This window comes from Microplitis mediator, chromosome 2, assembly GCF_029852145.1.
Source record: "Microplitis mediator isolate UGA2020A chromosome 2, iyMicMedi2.1, whole genome shotgun sequence".
Taxonomy (NCBI): domain Eukaryota; kingdom Metazoa; phylum Arthropoda; class Insecta; order Hymenoptera; family Braconidae; genus Microplitis; species Microplitis mediator.
Window position 1 is genome coordinate 13,759,932 of NC_079970.1, and position 13,230 is coordinate 13,773,161.

General features: G+C 29.3%; 1 protein-coding gene across 2 annotated transcripts; it reads left to right on the forward strand.

Moving 5' to 3' along the window:
• The first annotated feature begins 5,441 nt into the window (after positions 1 to 5,441).
• LOC130663383 (protein pygopus) lies at positions 5,442 to 10,573 on the forward strand. Of its 2 annotated transcripts, XM_057462563.1 has the most exons (5): positions 5,442 to 5,744; positions 6,674 to 6,968; positions 7,044 to 8,066; positions 9,451 to 9,596; positions 9,673 to 10,571. In XM_057462563.1, the coding sequence occupies exons 2-5, from the start codon at positions 6,753 to 6,755 to the stop codon at positions 9,791 to 9,793; spliced, it is 1,506 nt and encodes a 501-aa protein (XP_057318546.1). In that variant the 5' UTR covers positions 5,442 to 5,744; positions 6,674 to 6,752; the 3' UTR covers positions 9,794 to 10,571. The 2 variants fall into 2 exon arrangements, with proteins under 2 accessions (XP_057318546.1, XP_057318547.1); XM_057462564.1 differs by lacking the exon at positions 5,442 to 5,744 and having other exon boundaries at positions 9,673 to 10,573.
• Positions 10,574 to 13,230: the final 2,657 nt, after the last annotated feature.

The window sequence follows — 13,230 nt, forward strand, 5'->3', positions numbered from 1 at the left end:
AAGAAAGTTTCTTCTTGGTTTAAAAAATTTTTTTTCTTAGTACAAAAACTTTTTTTTTTAGCTCAAGACATTGTTTCTTGACTCGATAAGGTAACAGTCTTTAGACGAGAAACAAATCTCTCGAGTTAAAAACAAACTTTCTTGGCCCGAGAAAATAATGCTTTAAACCAAGAACAAACTTTCTTGGGCCAAGAAAGTTTGTTCTTGGTTTAAAACATTATTTTTCATGGTTCAAAAACTTTTTCGTTTCAGCTCAAGATATGTTTTCTTAACTTAAAAACGTAACAATTTTCAGCCAAAAAAAAAATTTGTTGAATTGAAAAAAAAATCTTCTCGAACCAAAAAAAAATTTTTTGGGACCAAGAAAGTTTTTTCTTGTTTTAAAGAATTCATGTTTTAGACTAAGAAAATTATGTCTTCCGCGAAGGAAATAATTTCTTGATCCAAATAATTTTTTTACTTCAATAAAGTAAGAAATTTCGCTTGGTTCAAGAAAAAAATTTCGAAGACATTTTATTTCTTGTTTCAAGATTTCCTTTTTTTCTGTGTACGTTCAAATTACGATTTCAACGTCCAATACGTTGAATTTACGATTTGAACGTTCAAAACGTTGAATCTACGACTTAAATTTCGACTCGGGAAAGTACGTGAATATTGCAAGTATAATTGCCTGATTAATAATCGATACTAAATAATACAGACGTCTGAACGCTAATTGATCCAGGATCGGTCATTGACCGATAATTTTGGGCGTAGGGCTAGCCTCGGGACCGTCCCCACTTCACCCTTACGGACATGCGTCGACGTGACAATCAGTCATGTGATCATTAGTCCAGTCGATGCGCACGAAAAAATGGTCAAAGATCATTTTTTCGGTGGGTAAAGATCGATTTTGAAAAATTTTTTTTTCAAAATACTAGAAAAAATATAAGGAAAAAAGTTACCATAAATTTGGAGGGTGATCTTTTTTTTTTTATAAAAAAATTAGATGTAAAATGAAATATCTCTAAAAGTATTGAGAAGTTATCGAGACAAACTGGTATCATTGTTTTTGGGATTTAATAACGAACAAAATGAATTTTAAACGAAGTCTCTACGACGAATAGTTGCTGAGATAAAAATTATTAAAGCGCGAAAAACGAAAAAGCGCGTCATTTCGTTCGCGCGCGGATAAACAAAAGAGTGTAACTCGGCAGCAAATCGATATTTTAACAATTTTTTTTTATTATTCTCTTAGTAAATCATATATCAACCATAAAAAAATTTGGTAACTTCCAAAAAAATTTTTTCGAATTTTAAATTTAAAAAAAAGTAAAAATCACTTTTTGTTAAATAAAAAATAGAAAAAATGAAAAATAAATAAAATGACCTAATGGATAATTTTGTTTAAACCATTACCCAAATAATTACGGGTAATGACAGTTAAAAAAAATTTTTTTTTCATAAAAAAACCGGTTTTGAAAATTTTTTAAATTTATCAACAAAAAAAAAAAAAAAAAGTTTTTTTTTTGATACGACAGAAATTCATCTCCGAAATTTTGAATCGAATGGTATATACGAATTTTCGTCGATTTTTTGAAATTTTTCCTTTATAATTTTCAATACAAGGACTTAGAAAAATTTCTTGCTACGGGACTTTAAAAAAATAGGACTTCGGATATCTTCGGGAATTGCTAGAGAGAAAAAGTAGTCGTTATCCGTTAGAAAACGACACTACGTCTTATGCCTACTTTCTCTCTCTAGCAATTCCCGAAGATATCCGAAGTCCTATTTTTTTAAAGTCCCGTAGCAAGAAATTTTTCTAAGTCCTTGTATTGAAAATTATAAAAGAAAAATTTCAAAAAATCGACAAAAATTCGTATATACCATTCGATTCAGAATTTCGCGAGATGAATTTCTGTCGTATCAAAAAAAAAACTTTTTTTTTTTTTAATTGTTGATAAATTTCAAAAGTTTTCAAAACGAGTTTTTTTATGAAAAAAAAATTTTTTTTAACTGTCATTACCCGTAATTATTTGGGTAATGGTTTTAACAAAATTATCCATTAGGTCATTTTATTTATTTTTCATTTTTTCTATTTTTTATTTAACAAAAAGTGATTTTTACTTTTTTTAAATTTAAAATTCGAAAAAATTTTTTTGGAAGTTACCAAATTTTTTTATGGTTGATATATGATTTACTAAGAGAATAAAAAAAAAAATTGTTAAAATATCGATTTGCTGCCGAGTTACACTCTTTTGTTTATCCGCGCGCGAACGAAATGACGCGCTTTTTCGTTTTTCGCGCTTTAATAATTTTTATCTCAGCAACTATTCGTCGTAGAGACTTCGTTTAAAATTCATTTTGTTCGTTATTAAATCCCAAAAACAATGATACCAGTTTGTCTCGATAACTTCTCAATACTTTTAGAGATATTTCATTTTACATCTAATTTTTTTATAAAAAAAAAAAGATCACCCTCCAAATTTATGGTAACTTTTTTCCTTATATTTTTTCTAGTATTTTGAAAAAAAAATTTTTCAAAATCGATCTTTACCCACCGAAAAAATGATCTTTGACCATTTTTTCGTGCGCATCGACTGGACTAGTAGCAAGAAATTTTTTAAAGTCCTTATATTGAAAATTGTAAAGGAAAAATTTCAAAAAATCGACAACAATTCGTATATACCATTCGATTCAGAATTTCACGAGATGAATTTGTGTCGTATCAAAAAAAAAATTTTTTTTTTTTTAATTGTTGATAAATTTCAAAAGTTTTCAAAACGAGTTTTTTTATGAAAAAAAAATTTTTTTTAACTGTCATTACCCGTAATTGTTTGGGTAATGGTTAAAACGAAATTATCCATTAGGTCATTTTATTTATTTTTCGTTTTTTCTATATTTTATTTAACAAAAAGTGATTTTTACTTTTTTTTAAATTTAAAATTCGAAAAAAATTTTTTGGAAGTTACCAAATTTTTTTATGGTTGATATATGATTTACTAAGAGAATAATGAAAAAAAATTGTTAAAATATCGATTTGCTGCCGAGTTACACTCTTTTGTTTATCCGCGCTCAAACGAAATGACGCGCTTTCTCGTTTTTCGCGCTTTGATAATTTTTATCTCAGCAACTATTCGTCGTAGAGACTTCGTTCAAAATTCAGTTTGTTCGTTATTAAATCCCCAAAACAATGATACTAGTTTGTCTCGATAACTTCTCAATACTTTCAGAGATATTTCATTTTACATCTAATTTAAAAAAAAAAAAAAATGATCCACCTCCAAATTGATGGTAACTTTTTTCCTTATATTTTTTCTAGTATTTTAAAGAAAAAAATTTTCAAAATCGATCTTTACCCACCGAAAAAATGATCTTTGACCATTTTTTCGTGCGCATCGACTGGACTACCGACTTGGTCGGTAAGTTGAACTCTGCCTCGAATTTATTCTATCCGATTCAATGCGTTTTAACACGAAACACTGTTTTTAAAAATCGCATTGAATCGGGTTGGTTCGTATTGGACTTCAATCCGACTTCGTTTGCTGGGATAGATATATCACCATCCATGTTTCCTAATAGCCACTTTAGCTTGAAATTGACGGTAATTCGATGTTGAAATTATCTGAAATCTGCTGCCCGAATTTGCAAACAATTTCACAGCAAAAGTTGAAAATAAAAATTTGCGGTTAATTTTTCTTCAATTAGAAGGTAACTTTCACGAAAAAAAACAGTCGGTAATGTTCATTCTTACCATTTCAGAAGGTATAAGCAAATTTATACTTAAAATTGTCTACAATTTGAGGGTAAAAATATACTTAACAATTTTTCAAGTTGAATTAACGATAAATTGACATAAAATTTGCCTGAAAATTAAAGACAACTTTTTTCTAGTCAACTTTTGAAGTGAATTTGCATTCTAATTCAGGCCGTAAATTTACGTCAAATTCAATAGCAAGTTGCATACAAATTGTTGTAAAAAATGGAAAAGTCCGAAGTTGACGGAAATTTTACGAAAAATTCAACAAAACTTTTGTACAGTAAACTTTTGCTCAAGCAAACTGTGCTATTAGGGTTAATTTTACATAGATATATATAGATATAGTTATACAGCCTTTTTTATTCTTTTATTAATTGTAATTAAACGACACTGAGTTACCTAGCCATTCGCAATAAGAGACCTACAATTCTTTCAAAGAATTTTATTAAAAAAAATTTGATTCAATTACTGCATTTTTTCGCAAGTTGCAATGTATACGGGTTTCAGACTTGACAGACACAAAAATTTTTTAAACTATTTTGACGTTTTTTCCGTTTTTATTGGACTAAATAAATTTTTGAAAAGTATGGAATTAATCTCCATTAAAGTATGCAAAATATCTTAATTCCATGAACTAACAAGGGTATAATAATTGAAATAGTTGCCGAAGTGAGGCGAAAAAAATTTTTCGATCGTAAAGCACACTCTGCTTCGCATCATGAGTCGTGCAAAATTACAAAAATTTTTAATAAGTATTACACTATTTTGGAAAATTTGATTGAAATAATTTTTTTTTGTTCTCGAGTTAAATTTTATAAAATTTAATCAAATGCTTTTAGCATTTTATGAGAATTCTTATAAAATGTCGAAGAATTTTATAGGAATTCATAAGATTCTATAAAATTATCATCCGGTGCCAACAGTATTATTGTTTCTAAAAAGTGTTATACAATATTGAGTTTTTACAAAATTTTATGAAGCTTTATAAAATTTCATAAAAGTTCATGGAGTTTTTTTAAATTTTGTAAAAAACCACCACAAAAACTTATAAACTCCGTCTTTTCCGGCATTTAACTATAAATAAATCAATTAAACACTTAGCTCCAACTTTCATGATGTGGACCAGTGAGCAGCGTTCAGGATTACCAGCCAAGAGAAGCCGTGTTCGAGCCCAGCAGACATTATCTTATGTTATTAAATCTTGTTGCTAAATTTGTAATGGGTTTGCGCGGTAATAATCAAATAAAAAATTCGGTATTTCATTTTCTTTTTTTTTTTATTTTCAAAAATATTTCTTCCAGATTGATAATTTTGACATCACCTATATGTCATATTGACGTCATAGAATGTCACACAATAATCACATTTACATCATGTTTACGTCATTAGTTTTACATCATAACATTCATAACCTTACGTAAGAAAGTGTGAAATAATAAGTCACACCTGACTTATTCATGACTCATATCTTACGTAAATGATGACATAGCGTAAGGTCACTCTGACGTCAAATTTACGTCAATGTGTTTACTGGGATAAGAGAAAACATGATGTTGACTGCAGTACATGTACACAACGATCGGAAACATTTTTCTCAAAAGTGTAAATTACCGCCATCTACCAGTTACGTTAGAAAATGTTGGCAAGTATGCCGAACACGCCATTTCAACACAACACGTACACATGTAAATTCTTTTCATTAGCTTCATTATGCTTCATTACTGAGAGGTCGTGTATCGAAAATGGTTTCTGCAATTTAAAGTGAACAATTAAATTTTTTAGAATTTTGTGTTTTCGTATAAACAAATAATTTTAAAAAATGGGGCAATTTTAATAAAAGACAAAAATGTGTAACATAACAAATAAAGAATAAGATCGTAGTGTTAAATTTGTACAAGTTGGTCAATGAAAACATCAAAACACAATTCATTTGTGTTGATATTAATAAATAAATAAGAAGGCTCAACAATGATTATATATTTGTTTTTGTTTTAATAATGTTTTGGTATGTATTCTGTTACAAGTATTCTTATATTTTAAGACATACTAACGGTAACCGAAAACGTGATAACTTACGCGACTTAATATTGAAAACCTGTAGGTTAGGTTGCTTTTAAAAATTGGCATAGTGAAGCTCGCTTTACGTTTTTTTTTTTAGAATAAGATACAGGGCTATTCGCTTACAAGTTACATGCAGTCGCCATTTCATTGTGATATAAAATATACTTGATTTTCCCGCAAAAGTTTTACACTTTGTCAATTTTAAATCTTATACATAATATCTAGATGTCTATGTATATGTATAAGTATATATTTATATTTATATGTACATACACATATATATATACATATATATATATATATATATATATATATATATATATATATATATGTATATATATATATATATGTATATGTATATGTATACACATAAATCGTCGTTCTCAGTAGAAAACCGCCTAACTCCACAATTGATATAAAATGACTTCTTTGCTTTTTCTGTTGGTAATCGTCATAATAAAAGTTTTTAATTTTTGGTTTGAATTATTTTTTCGAATTTTCGAGTTTTAAAAATTGTCGCACAAATACCGCCTGGCTCAAACAAAAAAAAATATTTAAATATGCACAATATACAAATATTCTTGTTCAGGATATAATTTTTTTACCTCAATGTTTGAAAGTATTACGAAAATCACTAATAGGAAATTCAAAAAAGCCTAGTTTTACAGTCGAGTATAAAATGTTAAAAATTTTTAGTTTTTTTTAAGTTGAAAAAATGATTTCTGTACTGTTTTGTAGCTCCTGTATTATTTACAAAAGTGGAGTCAGGGGGTTTTCTACTGAGAACGATCATACATACATATTTTTTTTTTATTTATTGTTTGTTAAATTCAATGTTTGTTTTAATATTGAACATTTATTTTTAAATTGCAGCACACCGGAGACTAAGAATTATGTAACTAATCCATAATAATCTCCAGGCATGATAAAATAAAAGAACAGAATAAAGGAGATGAGCCATAATATTGCAGGCATGCCACCTTTTGCTAGGATGCCACTCAGTGGTATGGGAATGGGAGTAGGTATGGGACCTAATGGTCCACATCCTGAATCTAATGCTCATCCTCATCCTCCACCACCACCACCGACTGGTGCCAATCCTAAAAAGAAACGAAGAACTAATGCTAATGTAGCCCCACCAGCTCCTCAACCTACTCCATCTGCACAGGTAATGTATCGTTCGATATTTATCAATCTGAAAGTATTAAAATTAAAGTAATGACAATATAATTAAATATTTCAGGATTTATTACCTCCACCTTTATCTGGTTACGGTGATACAATAGTGGCAAGTAATCCTTTCGACGATGCGCCGCCTCAAAGTGCACAAAGTGCAATGATCCATGGTGGACCACCGCACATGCATGGTGGGCATCCGCACCATCCTCATCATATGACTGGTCCTTCTATGAGAGGTATGAGCCCACTTACGTCAATGAGTGGTATAAATCCAATGATTCCTCATAATATGGGAAACATGAGTCCAATGGGGAATTCACCCATGAATAATCATATAAATCATATGGGAGGAATGTCGCCAATGAATCATCCACCAATGGGAGGTATGAGTCCAATGAACAATATGGGATCCAATATACCGTCAGGACCGATAAACTCAATGAATAATCATATGAATATGAGTCATATGAATAATTCTCAAATGAGTGGGCCACCAATGGGGAGCCCCATGAACAGTATAAATAGTGGCCCAATGGGAAGTCCAATGAATAATATGGGTCACAATATGGGAAGTCCCATGGGTGGGCCTTTAGGATCACCAATGAACAGTATTGGAGGCAATAATCACAATCATTTACCGAATGGACCAATAAATATAAATAATATGACCGGTCATATGCCGCCTAACAGTCCACTTAATGGGCCCCCAATAAATAATGTAAACAGTCCATTAAGCCACAATGGTTCGCAACCACATTCGAACCATATGGGAAGTAATCTCAATAATTTAGGAAGACCTATTAATGGGCCCATGACCACTATGAGCTCTATGATGCCTAATAATATAAATATGTCAGGGCCAACTACATTAAACAATATGAATATAACTGGCCCTCAAATGAATAATATGTCAAATATGAATGTTTCTCATTCTAATCAAATGACACATATATCCGGCCCTATGGGTTCTATGTCAAATAATATGGGTAGTGGACCGCCTATGGGTCATCCTATGAATATTCCACCACATGGATTCCAAGGGCCTCCTGGTATGGGATCCAAACCAATGCCAGTTTCAGCAGGAAAGGTAATAATTTAAATAATTCATAATTATCGCTATTATTCAAAAATAATAAATTACCGTTTGAAAACTTAAAAATACTGTTTAAAAAAAAAAACAAAAAATTATTAGTCTTTCAAAAACGTTAATGGAATAAATATTTCCCTATTTAAGAAAATTAAATTTTTATAATTACTGATAAATTCATTAATTTATTTAATTAAAAAATTCTTTTGAATAAAAAGTAACTTATGTGTACTCAGGTTACATTTTTTTGGTGACTTTTAAAATATCATTAAATATGTTGCGCTTCTCAGTAGAAAAAAGCTTAACACCATCTTTGTAAATTATACTGGAGAACTACAAAACAGTAAGAAAAAGTCATTTTTTCAACTAAAAAAAATATATATATATATATATATATATATATATATATATATATATATATATATATATATATTTCAATATGCAGATTAGGGTGGTCCTTTCGGAGTTTTTCAGCTTTAATTTTAATTTTAAGTACTTTACATTTGATTTTGAAGTTTTCCCATTTAAAATACACAAGAAAGTTAAGTTTTTTTTTTTCAATTCTTTAGCTCAGCCGCATTTCAAGTTATCGGGTCGCCGTTTGCGGCATTTTGTAGGCAATTTAATACTCTTCAAAAGTATTCATAGTAATTTTACTGAGACACTAATTGTTTATTCTGTATTGGTTCAAAAAATCATTTTTTAATAAGAATCTAGGTTTTTAGTTGATATTGACTAAATAACGAAATTTGTAGTAAAAATGCAAATAAAGATTTTTTAGAAAATTTGATTCTCTATAAAAAAGGTCCTCTTAGTTAAGTGGCTTAAGTTATTCGTTCACGTGATATACGGATTTTATTAATTTTGTAAATAAAATATTTGTCAAAAATTTTTCCGAAGCTTATCAAATTTAATCCTTCGTAATTTCACTAACGGGTTGAATTAATAAAAAGAAAAATATTTATTGACTCAAAATCAAAATGCGTTTTGTCAAATTTTCAAAACAGGAAATGCAAAGATGTCATTTTATATCAAATGCGGCGTTAGACGGTTTTCTACTGAGAGCGAAGATATTCTTTTCAAGCATTAAACTAAAAATAAACAGAATACCATTTTTAAACGAATGTGATTTATTTTTATTAGTTACTTTTCAGTTATATAATCTATTTCTAAAATTTTATTTCACATACTTATCGACTGAACCATTTTTTGAAAATTAGCCACAACAAATAAAGTTTCGAAATATGGATAGTTAAAATTGAAAAAAATTCGTATTTTTAGATTGACTGGAAACTCTTTACTTATCTCAAACAATTTAATCACCCGAGTGAAAAATGAACTATTATTGATTACTTTATCTAGAAACAAATTATTTTAATTTTAGATTTATCCTCCAGACCAACCAATGGTTTTCAATTCACAAAATCCGAATGCTCCACCAATTTATCCTTGTGGGATTTGTCATAAAGAAGTTCATGACAATGATCAAGGCATATTGTGTGAGTCGGGTTGCAATTTTTGGTTTCACAGGTGAGGAAATTTAATAAAATTATTTTTTTATAAACGTTTGTTATTATATTCAAATAATTATGAATAAATATTCCAGAATATGCTCAGGATTATCGGAGGCTGCTTTCCAGTTATTGACTCAAGAAGTTTATGCAGAGTGGGTGTGTGATAAATGTTTACAAGCTAAAAATATACCGTTAGTGAAATTTAAACCATAACATCCCTTAGTTCATTATTGCAATAATTCACAATTAACACTGTTGAAGTTTATATAATTTTAAACAATAATTTGCAGTACCCATCCTAGCGGATCCGAATTACGCTAATTACCGTAATTTACGGTATTCGGAAGACCTACGATAACGTTACGGTTAATTAGCCGTAAATTTGCGGTATTTTACCGAAAAGTAGCGGTATTTTATCGTAAACGTGCAGATTTACTGCAGACTTACGTCAAGCGAAGTATTTCACCGTGTTACGGTCAAAATGCCACGAATTGCGGTAAATTGCCGTAATTTGTCATATTCTACCGTTGATTACCGTAAACTGCGGCAAATTTGCAGTAAAATCTGGTATTTTGCGGTAAAAATACGATAATCTACTGTAATTCGGATCCGCTAGGGCAGACACATTCATGAGTGAATTTATATTCATGTACATGATTAGAATTCACAATGTTAATAAAATTTTAGCTTGAAGTTGTTGAAAATTTAGATTATGTTTGGAATTTATATAAATAAAATTTTATATCTCAATATGGCTCAAAAATTGACAATATTATTTTTCTCAGGCAAAATGACTTTAATTTCAGTAATTTAATATTGTATTAATCATTTATACCTACTATACAGATCTGATAAATTAGTTCTTGTGTTATTGTTATTTCTCTCGTATGCAAAATTAAAAGCTAATTAATATTAACTTTGGCAAAAATGTATAAAGAAATCTTGGATAAATTTTTAGAATATATTAATAAGTATTAAATAATATCAGTACTTTATCGCATTTAGAATATATTTAATAACGGTATATTGTATAAAATTATCAATTTTTAAAATTAGGTTGATTGTACAAATTAAAAACTAAAAAAATACTTCTTAACTCATAATTAATCTTATTTTATAATTTCTTGTATTTAACTTACGATTTTTTTTTTTCATATATATAATTGAATAACCACTGGCCTCGTACGTCTGTGTCCATCATTTACTATTATTTATTTATACACAATTATTTTTCCAAAATTAAATTTTTTTTATGAAGTTACGTGGAATCTATCGCAATCTATTTCACCCCAATTCAGTTAACTTTAAACCAGGAACATTATCGTCAAAAAATTATTTCAACGTCTTCACTATAAACTAAAGGGTTTTCATATGTTTAAATTCTGTGGCAGCTGAATAAAAAAATAAATTTTCACGTATTGTACACTTAGCTTTACCCAAATTATAATTATTACTCTAGTATCAATTGATAATTGTTTTTGAAAACAGAATTTTTCGTATAATTTAATCTCATATTAGTATTACAACGAATAAATTATCGTTAAATTCTTTTTCATATTATTTGTTTCGCGTGAATTAGGGTACAATTACCATTTGTGGCCACTGCTTTATTTTTTGGACATTTAATTTTTTAATTTAGATTATGACAAAGCAAAAAATAAAATTTTCATTGCAAAGTGATGGAAGCATCTTTGTACATATTTTAAAAATTAACTATGTCATTGCGTCTTTTACAAATGATTTTATTTAAATTTTTCAAGTGGCCAAAAACGATACTCTACCATCTACAAAGTATGTTGGTCACAAGAAGTGTATTAATATCAATACATGAAAGAAACTTGTCTGTAGGAGATTGATTAAAGATAAAATTTTTATAATTAAAATATAGTATGCTATTGGAAATTGAACAAATTTCATAAGTAAAACTTTGTATGATTTGTATAAAAAAATTGATCATAACAATAATAATAGAAATGCCATTTCATGACAAACTGAATTTAAATTTTGGCAACTACATACATATGAGTCATTCCATATCAATGCGACAACATTGCACCGGTAACCTAGGTCGAAGAATTCGATTTTTTAAATTTTTCAATATGTTTTCATACATGGAAAAAGAAGTCTTCAGCTAAATTTTTAACTCTTTATCTCCACCCATTCCGGAGTTATCATTTTTACTTAAAAAGAATATAACTTTGACTATAGTCATGATAATCCCACGTCATGAGGGATCTTTTTTAACTTCCCGCTAAGAAAATCGATGATTTTCAAAATTTCGGGAAGTTATTGTTTTCACCCCGATTTGCGAAAATTGAAATTTCATCAGAGTCGACGTTCTGAGATCCTAGGAAGCTATTTTTAGAGTGATGTCCAAGTGTCTGTATGTATGTATGTGTGTGTGTGACCGGTCTATAACTTTTTAACTAATGAACCGACTTGGATGGTTAAGGTGGAAATCGAAAAAGCTTGTTGGCCATCAAATTTTCAAAAAATTTCAGATCATTTGATGGAGTATACTCGAAAATATTACCGATTACGAAAAAAAAAACTTTTTTTAAAAATATTTTATTGATTTCTCAGAAACGAGTTGAACGATCGATTTCTAATCAGCTCTAGAACTTCATAAGCCGCGTCGAATGCGACCTCAACCATCTCAATCGGTTAATTTGTTCGAGAGATATCGTTGGAGAAAGAAATGGTAAAAAACGGTTTTTTTTCGATTATCTTTGAAGTGACTCATCTGATCAATTTCAAAATCTAATCAGCTCTAGAACTTAATAAAACGCGTCGATTGCCACCTCAACCATCAAAATCGAGTCATTTGTCTGAGAGATATCGTGGGAGAAAGAAACGATGAAAAACAGTTTTTTGCCAATATCTTTGAAACAACTGAACTAAACAATCCCAAAATCTGATCAGCTCTAGAACTCAATAATATACGTCGATTGCCGCCTCAACCATCAAAATCGGTTAATTCATTCGTGAGATATTTCGAGCTCGAAGAGCTCGAAAATGTAACCACAACAACTTTTTCGAGCTCCTTGAGCTCAAAAACAGCGGGAAGTTTCAGGGCTGGTCCGCAGGGTCAACCGATAGACAGATTTTTTTTCTTTTCAACGCTCGTTCTGAAAAAAAATTCGAAATCAAAACCAAAAAAATTTTTAACGCTTTTTCGGCCTTTTTTAGTCAAAAAAGTTAATTTTTCGTTCAATGAGACACTTGATTTTTTTCAAAAAAATTCTCTAAATTATACACTAATGGAAAAAATTAAAGGATCAAAAAAAAATTCTAAATTTTTAGGCGATTTTCAACAGGCTCTAACTTTGAGAGAAATGGTCGTACAAGAAAAAAAAAAAAAAAGTAAATTGTAGCTCCAAGTATCTACTTTTTGGATTAGAACTTCAAAATTTTTTAGCGTCAGTGGTTTCAGAGTAATCTTAGAAAAACCAGCGACAAAAAAATGTTCAAATTTTTTTAATTTTTTTTTTTTGGTCTCCGGGCGTGGAAAAAATTATTTTTACTTAACCTCTATAAGGATCGGATACCTTCATTATTCAGCTTTAATTTCTTTTTTTATGGACCTCGATACGTCCACTTCTCGCCGAGATATCGGTCTTCAAATGGAAAAGGATCCTTTTGTCTTTGAT

Coding starts and splice junctions, on each gene's coding strand:
- LOC130663383 (XM_057462563.1), top strand. CDS start 6,753: ATGAGCCATAATATTGCAGGCATGCCACCTTTTGCTAGGATGCCACTC. Junction 6,969..7,043: donor AACCTACTCCATCTGCACAG/GTAATGTATCGT, acceptor TAAATATTTCAG/GATTTATTACCTCCACCTTT. Junction 9,597..9,672: donor TGCAATTTTTGGTTTCACAG/GTGAGGAAATTT, acceptor TAAATATTCCAG/AATATGCTCAGGATTATCGG.